Source organism: Rhinatrema bivittatum, chromosome 15, assembly GCF_901001135.1.
Source record: "Rhinatrema bivittatum chromosome 15, aRhiBiv1.1, whole genome shotgun sequence".
Classification (NCBI taxonomy): domain Eukaryota; kingdom Metazoa; phylum Chordata; class Amphibia; order Gymnophiona; family Rhinatrematidae; genus Rhinatrema; species Rhinatrema bivittatum.
The window spans coordinates 54,825,570-54,837,532 of record NC_042629.1 but is presented as its reverse complement, the minus strand read 5'-3'; the positions used below and the strand labels follow the sequence as shown (position 1 = coordinate 54,837,532).

At 42.8% G+C, this 11,963-nt stretch overlaps 1 protein-coding gene across 2 annotated transcripts; it reads left to right on the top strand.

Annotated features, from left to right (window-relative positions):
- The first annotated feature begins 728 nt into the window (after nt 1-728).
- On the top strand, nt 729-11,675 carry KLHDC7A (kelch domain containing 7A). Of its 2 annotated transcripts, XR_003852872.1 has the most exons (2): nt 729-5,009; nt 10,410-11,675. XR_003852872.1 is itself a non-coding variant. In XM_029578740.1 (1 exon), the coding sequence occupies exon 1, from the start codon at nt 887-889 to the stop codon at nt 3,512-3,514; it is 2,628 nt and encodes an 875-aa protein (XP_029434600.1). In that variant the 5' UTR covers nt 729-886; the 3' UTR covers nt 3,515-7,310. The 2 variants fall into 2 exon arrangements, 1 of the variants encoding a protein (XP_029434600.1); XM_029578740.1 differs by lacking the exon at nt 10,410-11,675 and having other exon boundaries at nt 729-7,310.
- Nucleotides 11,676-11,963: the final 288 nt, after the last annotated feature.

The window sequence follows — 11,963 nt, the reverse complement described above, 5'->3', positions numbered from 1 at the left end:
CTGTGATACAGGGATACTGCTGCAAAAGATATATGCTCACATGAGGCATAAATTCAGAGATAAAAATAACTAAACCTGATTGTGCAAGGTTCTTGACAAAGGAATCCATTCTCATTCTGTATATAGTTTTCTATAAGGATCTCTGATGTATTGTGTACAGTAGGATTGACGTTTGTATTGTGCCTATCAATAAACACAGTGGCAAGGCATAAGAAAAGATTTGAATAAAATTATTATTCAGATCCTGACTTTTTGCTCACGGGATAGTCTTGTGATTTAAATCAAACATAGGAGCTGAACACGAAGAAATAAACCTCTACCCAAATACACCAGCAACAATGAATCTAACTCCATACTTTGTGGCTCTTTCACCATTTCTATCATTCTCCACTACCACCACCAGTAGCACTTACATGCATAGAAATGGAGAATTATGACCACAGGGCAGCCCTAAGAATGAACACCATGAAGACCTTCTCAAGAAGGCGAAAGGAGGAAAAAGAGCTTGGGCTACATGCTTCTCACTTTTGCTGCCTCATCACAGTTTTAATCCTTGCGGGTTCTCTTCGTTTTCTGTTTGCTGAACAAACATCAGTTGTGTTTGACCAGCCTTCCAAAGGTTTTAGTTTTTTTCACTTCTAGTCCATCCCACCTGCTTCAGGTATGCAAACCTGCTCATAATAAGGAAAGCAGGTGTTTGGTGAACTCATTTCCTCTCCAGCCTGCAAGAACTCTGCAAACCTCCTGACGGGTGAAAGTCACCTTATCCCTTGCTTATTGGGTCATGGGCAATGCATGAGTCGCCCTGAGCAGCTCCAGCCAGTTCTTGTCTAGAAATTATTGATGGGATTCTTCACATTCCTGAGCACAAGTTTGATATGGGACAATGCTACATTCCTTGGGAAAGAGCTGGGACTGGCAGTCAGACATGCAGCTAGCTGGAAAGCTGGCTCTCTCTGCAGCTGCTCTGCTCTTGCTGACTTTAGCTTATAGATTCTATAAGTCCCGAACACCTACTCTTCCTCAGAAAAGTGGGATCACAGGAGAGGATCTCGGAGAATTATTGGAAGCATGCCCAGCCCAAGCTACACCCAAACAAGATACTACAGATACAATAACTAGTCTGAGGTACAGACAGATAACCAGCAATGGGGTGAGGCAACGCGGCAACAAGACTGATAATCATACTGGTGGCCACCTCAGTGGAACTATCACCAGGGAGACATTGGGACCACGCAATAAAGTCTACGAGGGAGATCCATATCTACTGAGTAAGGAGGAGGAATATAAAACTGGTGAAGCAGCTTGCAAACGTCCGACAAATGAAAATCAAACCAGAGAGGAAAGGCAAGCAGAAAGAATTCCCACCAAACTGGAGTTAGTGAATACAGCTACTGAATGGTTTAATGGACAAGGCATGCACACAGTAGGGGCTGAAGAAAATCTTGTGAATCGAAACAGCTTGGAAAATAGAACTAACAATAATCTGGACAGTTACAATAATTTACAAGCAAGGATCTTGGAGCAAGGTAATCAGCAAGGAGAAGAATCAAACTGGAATTTGTCCTCTAAGCATGCTGAACCAAGTCCTACGTGCAGCATTTGCCCTAAACAAACTGCAAGTGCCATCAAACCTGAAATCAGTGCTATAGATGACAACAGACACAACCCAGAAGGGGAAGAAGCGATTGAGAGTTTGATTCTAATACATGATCAGCAGGACATGGACAGGTTACAGACTATTCATGCTAGGTCTGGAATTGATTTGGAGATAAACCAAACCCATGAGAAATCTGATGGATTACATGTGTTTTCTTCTATTGCGGAGATACAAGTAGAGGAAAATTATGTAAATGAGAAGCAGCCAGAAGATGACAATTTAACCCACACATTATTACCTGGTGGTCTGAAAACCAAAGTCTACAATTATTATGTATCATCTACCTCAGAATCTCTATCAAAAGAAAGATCAAATCGCTTTAGTCCTTCCAACCTCTGCTCATCACTCACTCCTTCCAAGGAGTTGTTGGATTCTGAATCTGGGTTCAATCTGTCCCAAGAATTAAGGAAAGAAGAAGATTTTAAGGAATTTGCTACTGCAAAAGCTCTCACCAGCAATGTTCCATCTCATGGAGTTTATGAAAGCTCAAAGTCTGAAGCCCTAGATGGGATGCCGAAGAGACAGGGTTCCTCTGAGGCTCTCCAAAAGCAGGAATCCCATAGAACAGAGAGCGTCATAAAATCAAAGGACAACACAGAACTTCAGGTAAAGACGCAGGACTTTAGCACTTTCACGTTGGATGGCACTAATTCATTAAGTTCCATCAATACAACAATACAACCTTTATATTCTACCCAAACTGGTTCCAACATGAAGCCCAGCCTTGAGGTGACTATTGACAAAAACTTTTTCCAGGAAAATATGAGTCCTGATTTGGCCATGGTCAGCCAGCTTGATTTGGGGAACTGCTATGATATGCTATGTACAGCCAAGAAGTACAAACTTTACAATCTCCAAGAAGCAGCTTACAAAGTCATGAGCAACAACTATCTGCAAATTCTAAAGAACTCATCCATCTATAGACATCTTAATGCTACAGAAAGAGAGCTAATTCTAGAGAGGAGGATGAAGGGAAGGAAGTATGTAACTGTTGCTGATGTTGACCCACAAGATTACAATCTATCTGCTTCCCAAAACTCCAGCAAACTCTGTTTCTACGATGATGAAAATGACTCTTGGCATATGCTCTCATACATTCCAGTGGAGGCCATTACTAGGGGATGTGCTATGGGTACCATGTTCAACTACCTCTTTGTAGCTGCTGGCTGTGAAGGTCAAGATAGACAGAATAAACCTTCAAATCGAGTTTTTTGTTACAATCCTCTGACTGATAATTGGAGTGAAATTAGCCCACTGAATCAAGCCAGACCACATTGTAAACTTGTAGCCCTGGATGGGTATCTCTATGCCATTGGTGGTGAATGCCTATATACTGTGGAAAGATATGACCCACGCCAAGATCGCTGGACATTTACTGCCCCTATGCCAAATGACACCTTTGTTGTAGCCCATACAGCTACAGCATGTGATGACGAGATTTATGTGACTGGAGGGACTTTAAGGTACATGATGATAAAGTACAATTACAAAGAAGACTCTTGGAAAATCAATCTCATCAGTGGCAGCAAGGATCGAACCACTGAGATGGTGTCAGTCAATTCGTTCATTTACCGGTTTGATCTGAACCGTAGCATGGGCATTAGTGTCTATCGCTGCAATACCAGGGCTAGACTCTGGTACGAATGTGCTATCAACCGAATACCTTACCCAGCATCCTTCCAATGTGCTGTCATCAATAACAAGATCTACTGCATCAGTCGGCAGTTTACTCTCAGATTTCTGGCTGATGAAGTGTCACCAATGTTTCTGGATGAGAACTTGAAGGTCTTCCCTTCTCCAAAGGGTGCCCTTTTTCCATTTGTTCTCATACTTCCAGACAGAGACTCGGTATGAACAAGAATTTAACAGATTTTCAAAGGATCTTTGCTTGCTATTGGATGCTACCATAGGACATCACTAAATGTAGAGTAAGTTTTACCAGTATAGTATTCTTAATCGATGGATCTTTCAGAGATGATAAATTTGGGGGGGGGGGGGTTAATAAAATTTAGATATAAAAATAACTCTTTGTTGTTCTACTTGGCACCAGTATGTACAATTGGAACTGGTCTCTAGTGGGCTATGATACCATGAGCCTTCAATTTGTAGCTACCCAAGGATTTTCCCCATTTATTTTTGAATGCATTCCTCTTCACTACTACAGCACAGTCCTTGCAGTAACAATCTTTGGCTGAGGACCACAGCCTACAACTCCCTCATGAAACTAGTATAGGCACACCAGGAGGTGGCAACGCTAGTCCTGAAAACCAGACCCGCAAACGGGTCTGGTTTTCAGGATAGCCATAATGAATATGCATGAGATATGTTTGTATTCAATGGAGGCTGTGCATACAAATATATCTTATGTATATTCTTTGTGGATATTCTGAAAACCAGAACTGTTTGTGGCCCTTGAGGACCGAAGTTGTCTATTCTGGTGCACATCCAGAGTCTGATCATTAAGAGGACAATTTTTTAACTGTATATTTTGCGGTAAAGTAGCTTTTATGCATAGATTTTATCCCAAATTGTAAAAAGTGAACTTATATGCATAAATGTGCTTTGAAAATGCATGCATATGTGGTGTGCAATGCACACAAATGTACCCACAGAAAGTTACACGTGCTCTATCAAAGTATTAATGCAAAAGTACAAGAGGTCTATATTCAAAACAGTTTAGCTGGCTAACTCAGAAGTTAAGGCAAAAACACCATGCGGTGCCTCTGAAAATCTCCTGTGTCTGATATTATAATCAGAGGTCTATGAGACATTTATATAGCTTGCGTATTCTTTATAGTTAACACCACATATTTAGAACCAGTGAATTTTTATGACATATGGACATCTAACGGCTCATACAGCTGTCAATATAAATATACTGTATATATAAACATATTTAACATTATTCCATAACCATGCATCACTTATAAAAACATAAACAAACCCTTGAACCCTCACATTCATTTATCCCATATTCCTAACATACACATTCATACTACACATTCACCCAAATCACCTAAAATCTGTTCACCAAGGGAAAATCCCCAATTACATACTAAAACACATATACAAAATAATGTTAAATACTACAAATGTTGTTTTAACATCTCCAGTCTACTTCTATTATCTCATGTTCTTCTATTCTCAACTTTTTAAACTCCCCATATACTATAATAGTTTTGCAGAATTATATTGAGAGGATGCACATGTTATTTTCATTTATCCAATCTGCTTCTACTAACTCAAGTTCTTTTATTCTCAAACTTCTTGAACTCCCGGACAAGAGCCTCGTTTCACCCCACGACGAGGGGCTTCATCAGGGAAATTGCTGAGAGAAGAAGTTAGCCAGGTAAATGAATATTTGAGAAAATATCTGGCTAAATTCTAGCCAGCTAATATGCTAGGAGGCTAGAATTTAGTTTAGGGGCATTCCAGGGGGCGACACTGGGAGGAGTTGGGTTAGCTGGATAAGTTAACCGGCTAACTCTGATATTCAAAGTTAGCCGGATGATTTAGCTGGCTAAGTCTGGTCAGGCTGAAGAGCTGCTGTAATTAGGTGGCTATAGTTAGCCGACTAACTTTAAGATAGACGGCTATATTCAGTAATACTAGCTGCACTATTGAAAGGTCCCTCCAGAGTTAGCCAGATAAGTCTACCTGGCTAGCTTGGCTATCTGAACTATGTCTGAATATGGACCTCCATGTAGAAATCCCAACTCTGCCCCCTGGAATGCCTGTCTCCAGTGGGCATAAAAGTACATATGAAATTGGATTATCTTCACACGTTTATGCGCACTAAGCCCTAAGCTATTTTAGAACAGCGCATAAAACCACACTTCATGCACGACTGGCTTTCTGAAAATTCACCCCAAGAGGCTGGTAATCTTATGTCCATTTTTAGCTGCATACAGTTATAGCTAAAAATGATCCTAAATATAGGCTCCTAAACTTTTGGGGGCTAGATTTAGTCTTGCTTTTCCAGCACCTCGGTTTGGACCCTAAAGTTGCTGACTAGTGTTGATCATCAGAACTAGCGGGCTAATTTGCTTCCTTTGACCAAACTTTGCCAAGTGGGCAGCCTCATTTCTGGGCAGCCTAATTTCTGTCATTAGGCAGGCACTGCCAGAACAGTCCTGGGACACCAAGCTAGGAAGATGTAACGCTTTTGACTTCATCCCAGCTCAGCCTGGGGAGGATATGGGAGGGTTCTGGGACGGATGTCTGTACTCAGGAAACACCTGTTTAAAGCCATAAGGTAGGTGTGTGGAGGGGGGCAGGGGATGACTTTGTTTAAAGAGATTGGGATTGTGGTTTGGGAGAGGCAGTTCTGTTCTTTGCTGGGGTGCCAAGATGAAGGGAGATCAGGGCTCTAGAACAGGGATGGCGAGTGCCTGCTGGCCAGATGATTTAGGTCTATTATTAGTATTACAGCGCCTAGATTTGTCTGGCCAAGTTAGCTGCCTAGCCCTCCAAATTAGTGCTGGCTCCTAACTTGCTTTCCCCACTCTGGCTCTGCTCATATTTCGTGGCTTCCTAAATTCAGGTGCCTTATGAAATTGGGTGCCTAGATTTAGACACGTAGTCCCAGAATATTTTGAAAGGGGCCAATTTAGGCATCTAACTCCCAAAAATAATGCATCTAAACTCTATGAAAATTAACCCCATATTTTCTACTCATAGAATCTATTTCCACGTCGTGGTAGGGAAATGCCACATTAATGCAACATGGTGATGTTTCAGATAAAACATCATATTATTATATTCCTCCAAAATATTATTTATTTTTATAGTGCTACTGGGAGGTATACAATGCTAAGCATTCAGGTATGATAAGTCCCTTCCCCAAAGAACTTATTCTCTAAGTGGGACCTGGAGCAAAGTGAGAGAAAGTAATTTGCCCAAGGTCACAAGGAGGTCAATGGGAGGCATGGGATTTGAATGCTATTTCCATTGGCTCCTATCCCATTGCTCTTCCCAAGATTTCACAGCAATCAGAGAGGGTGATGCTTATAATGGGAGGTATGGAAAGAAGGATGCAGTTCTACTGAGAGCTATTTTCAGTTATGCTTTCTGACCACCAGCTGTCATAATAAAAGAAGTTCTTAGCGCAGCTGTACCCTCTGTACTTTCCCCTCCAAAACCCAAGTGTTCTGAGTCGTATTGCAGTTGCATTGCCAGCCAAGCAGCAGGACTTAGGAGCGTGCGTGTTCAGGGCAAGTTAAACTCAAGGGCATGGTGCAGGTCTCCGGGCAGCTTAGGTCTGGCAAAAGTTGACAACAGTAGTGAGGGGGGGGCCTGCAGTTGCACTTTCCCAGTTTGCCCTGTTCATCATATGTTTTGCCTGCCAGTACAGAACAGCTAATCACGCCAGCCGGCATACATCTGATTGGCTGGCAGGCCAAGAATTAGCCAGCCCAACCAGCCTGGCCCAGCTCAGATCGGCAGAGCTGACCAACATGGGGCTCCCTGCAGTGCAGAAATAGGGGGTGATCCTCCCACCCCTCGCCAGCTCCAGGCAGTGAGCAGAAGCCTGAGCTGGGAAAAAGAATCTCAGCCTCCTCTTGGCACTGATGCACCACACTGAGCCTTCGCTTTGAAACTGGGGGTCAAGCTGTCCTTAAGGTGTACAAGGAACAAAAAAAAAAAAAAATCATCACATGGAAGGTAAACGCCTATATTCTGTCAAATGAAAAAAGTATATTTAAAATAGATCCCATTAAACTTGTCTACCTGTCGATTCTGCTGCCCTGATCTTTAAGGTTTGCATGTAGATATTTGCAGGTTTAGCTGACCTCACACTCCAGTGCTGGGCTAAATCTGAGTCACTGAGAGAGACCCTGGCTTCTAACATCAGAAAAGGAACTGGGCAGCAGCAGGCTAGACGATATTTAACTATTTCTATCAAACAGACATTTTTTTTTTTTTTAATAATGGGCAATAAAAATGAAGGAGAAACACAATGCATATTGCATAGGTCTGGAAAAAGCCAGGAGACGGGTTTAACAACATCCATAAACTTTTCATTAATTCTGCTTCAGCACAATTCCACCTCTGTTAAAAAGACAGGACTAGAGAAGATTATGTTGATGAGCAATAACCCTGAACTCATGTCTGGTAAAGGCATAAATTCACCTTAACTTATGCTTACTAATTAGAAATCAATAAGCTTGGTAGTTAATAGCGTTCCACTTTCCTTTTCTCCGTTTAGGCTGCACGATTTGGTAAGTGATATGTAGTGCCTTGGAGACATGATTAATAAAGAGCTGACTGACAGTTTAATTTCTGAGTCAGATTCTTCTGTGGCTTGCAAGCTTGATTTCCTTGGACGCAGGAAAAAAAAATGCAGAAGTTAAGGAAGAGTCAGAGAATATGAAGATTAAGAAATCACCTGTAGTTGCAAAAGTCTGAGCCATTGCTGTAACTGTAACTCAGCTCACAACGAAATGTAAGGTTTTTCTACTATTTACAGTCTGAGAGAAAAAAGGCTTGGCCCACCCCACCCTGCTGACCAGGATCTTGGGCGAGATGGCTGTATAGTAAGACGTTTATTAGCTGCAGTTTACATAGTGCAATATGGTACCTGTCTAATGTTTTAGTACAAGCAGCAGGAGGACGGCCATCAGAATGAGCTGGTATTTAAACCGAAAAACCGAGACAGGCCAGAATATCCCAATTCCCATGGAACTAATACACAAAGGAGAAACTTTAAAATGTTGGAATGGGTAGATTCATCCGTGACCCCCTTAGAGCAGCTGAAATAGCGCACACGCGTTTTTAGCCGGATTAAGAGAGGAACTCACCGGATGGAGCAGTGTTCAAGTTGGGAGAATAAACAATATGCATGCATATTAGGGGTGCAAATAGGAAAAGAAAAATGTCATTTACTTTTGTATGGTCCTTTCATGTGTGCATTTATGTTATTTTTTCATTTCATTTTTGGTTTTGTAAAATAGTGTGTGCTATTTGTAAATGCTGCACACTATTTACAAATAGTACGTATTATTTTCTGAGATCAAAACAAAGAAAACCCCATCTCACAAACCCTGGGGGGGGGGGTCTCTGGAAACCCCCATCCTCCTCCCCCTCTGCACCTGGAGGAGACATTTCCCCCCCCCCCCAAATGCAATATTTATTAAAAAATATATATATCCAGTCACAGGCCCTGCCCCAACATTTCCACTTTGTTAAATCAGAGCCCCACCCCCAGTAGACCGTCCTCCCTGATTTACAAAAACATCCCTAGTGGTCTAGCGGGGGCCTGGAAGCAACCGCTCTGCTCCCGGGGTTGGCGGTCATCATTATTCAAAATGGTATGGGCTGCCCTTTGCCCCATCACGTGACAGGGGCTACCAGTGCCATTGGGTGGCCTCTGTCACATGATGGGGCAAAGGGCAGTGAGCACCATTTTAAATAATGGCGGCTGCTGGACCCTGGAGAAAAAGGGTCACTCCTGGGCTCTCACTAGACCACCAGGAACATTTTGGTGAGCCTGGAGGGGTTGGAATGGTAGGCTAGGGTGGCATAGGGGGCAGGATACTGGGGAGGGGGATTTTGATATATTAAAGGGGTGGGTTGAGGTGAGGCCTGGGGTTGGACTTTTTAAACAAATATTACATTTTTGGGGGGGAAAAACACCTCTAGGGGCAGAGGGGAGGGATATCCAGAGATCCCCGCATTGGGATATTTGTTGGGGGGTACCTGGGTACAGTATCTGCAAGTGGTGTGCACTGTTTGCAAATAGTGCACATAAAAAATGTAGGAAAAAAATACAAAATGTGTTTTTTTTCTGTCACTTTAATAAACTAAATGAAATGAAATAGGAAATGTCATTGACAAATGCACATTTCTGATACATATAGATTTCTGCATATATGCATGCTGTTTTATCCCCCTCCCCTCCATTATGTCACCTATAAAAACAAACATCAGGTGCAAACGAGGCACGTTAGTACACGTGCATCTTGTAGGCAATTTTCAAAGGGAAACTGCTCGGATAGCTTCTCCTTCGCTACAGAGTGCATGCATACTCACGTGGCCGCACACTGTGCGACAATGCAAACTACTGGAAATCTTCCTCAAAAGGGGTTCGTTTTCAGCCTCTGTCCAGCCAGCAAAATTAAGCACTGAATATACCCAACTATCTTAAAGTTAGCCAGCTAACTCCAGGACTGCTCTGAATATTGGAGTTAACCAGTTAACTTATTCAGCTAATTTCACTTCCCCCAGAAAGGTTGCCTCCCCCTCCCCCCCAGCAGAATGCCTCCAAGTTATCCAGCTAAGTTTTATCCAGCTAACTTGGAGGCAGTCAGCCAGTGATCGTTTTCAAATCCTGCCATTTGTCTGGCTTAGCCAGATAAATCAGACTAAACCAGACAAATGGCAGAATTTGAAAATTATCACTGGCTGACAGCTAAAACGTTAGCTGGATAAAACTTAGCTGGATAACTTGGAATAGCACCGGATATTGGCCTCAAAGTATCTAAGAGTTACGTAACTTACAAACATATCTGTTTGGAGAAATAGCTCTGCAGTGGCAGAGAAAGTGAGGGGGAGGCCTTTGTGTGTTTGGATATCTTTCATGCGACTGATTGTCTTGGCAGGTTTTCATGTCAGGTGCATCGCTATTTCTCCAGTTAGGGGTAAACTGTGCAGGTTGCATCCTTTGTCTCCAAGACTCTTAATTTTCTGCTGTACATAAAGCCTCTTCTCTCGCTCAACCACCCTAAGGTCTGTCTTTGCCTCCAAACAGCAGCCAACTTAAGGCTCCCCTCCTAGCCAGCAGCCCTGGTAAAATCTTACTTTGCTGACTGACACCCGAAGTAAATTCTTCACCTCCGCCGCAGTGCACTGAAGAATGAAAATAACCCAGGTAAAATATTCTGCAGCAGCACAGGCAAGGGCACAGCCTACAATTCAAGTGCCCCAGAGGTCTCCATCTTAAGCCACACAACTTTCCACTGACTTCAGGAGCTCTTTCTTTAAATGTTCAGGGAGATCATAACCCTGGCATTATTTATGACATCTCAATATGCTTTCCAGGGCATTGATCTGATTTCACAAAATCCATCTTTTCATCATGCCTACTTTTCTTTTTAGTGTAGGCTTAAATTAGAAATGAATTACCCACAAGAAAAGCCTTATTTCAAACAAAAATGTGCCCTGGCGTTAAGTACAGCACTTTCAATGGTGAGGAATATTGTGTACGGAATGAATAAGAAATGCAAAACATTGTAAAGTTTTCATTCTGTGAAAGTCTCACTGTCAAGTTAAAAAAAAAATGTTAACGAGCAAGCTTTTCAGGCGCAGTGCACATCTGGTGCTGGGACCTGGCCAGATGTTTGTCTCATCGGTTCTGACTGGGCAGAGACCTGGTAACTGGGTGTTCCTCTGCTTGAAAGAGGCATCCGCGTTCCACACCACAGGGCACCGGCATTTTTCTGTGCAGCCTGGCGCCGTTTCTCATGTTTGCACCACAGGCATCAGCGAGGAGGCCGAGGGGGAATAATCTTCAGTCTCAACAAATTACTTTAACTTAATTGACTTTATACTGGAAAGTGGTTTCCTGATTTATAGCATATTGTCTGGTTAAAGATATGTGGGACTTTGATGGGTAAATGCATTCAGCAGTTCAATAAAAAAAACAATCGGCATCCTTCCAAACTACCATGTGATATTCAAGTTGAAATACAAAATAAATGATCTGATTTTACTACTGACCTAAAAATGGACCAAGAGTTACCCAGAGGTAATTGTGCATGGGCCTTGTGGAGACCATATAAATCACGTTGTCAAATCTGGAGACGGGACCCTAGATCGCTATGGTCTCAAAAACTCGTGCACAACGTCTTCTCGGGGATAATTCCTACGTTGGTCTGGTAAAAAGGTTTCACAGCCTGCAAAGGGTCCAAAATATTCCAGGACCTTCTGCCTTGCACTGTTCAATCACAGTGAGAGGGGGGAGGAACGAGCCCATGAGTTATGGCAGAGGTAGAGAAAGAAGGTAGAGAGGGAACAGGAATTCAGAGAATGGGGAAAATAAAAATGTGAACCTGGGAATGCTGCGCTATGAAAGAGGCACCTGCTCACAGTTCATTGTTTGGGAAAGGGGTTTCGCGGTTTATCTCACGGATTGGCAGGAATGGCACCATGGCGGCGCGGATGGCTACAGGGCTAGCAGACCTCATGTCACTTGGGTTATTCTGCACGGAGCTTGACTCCCCACCACCTTCCTCCGTGCGCCCCTGCGTGTTTACATCATCATAAGAACATAAGACGTTGCCATACTGGATCAGACCGAGGGTCC

Bases quoted from the DNA above. Each gene is read 5' to 3' on its own strand.
- KLHDC7A (XM_029578740.1), top strand. From the start codon at position 887: ATGCTACATTCCTTGGGAAAGAGCTGGGACTGGCAGTCAGACATGCAG.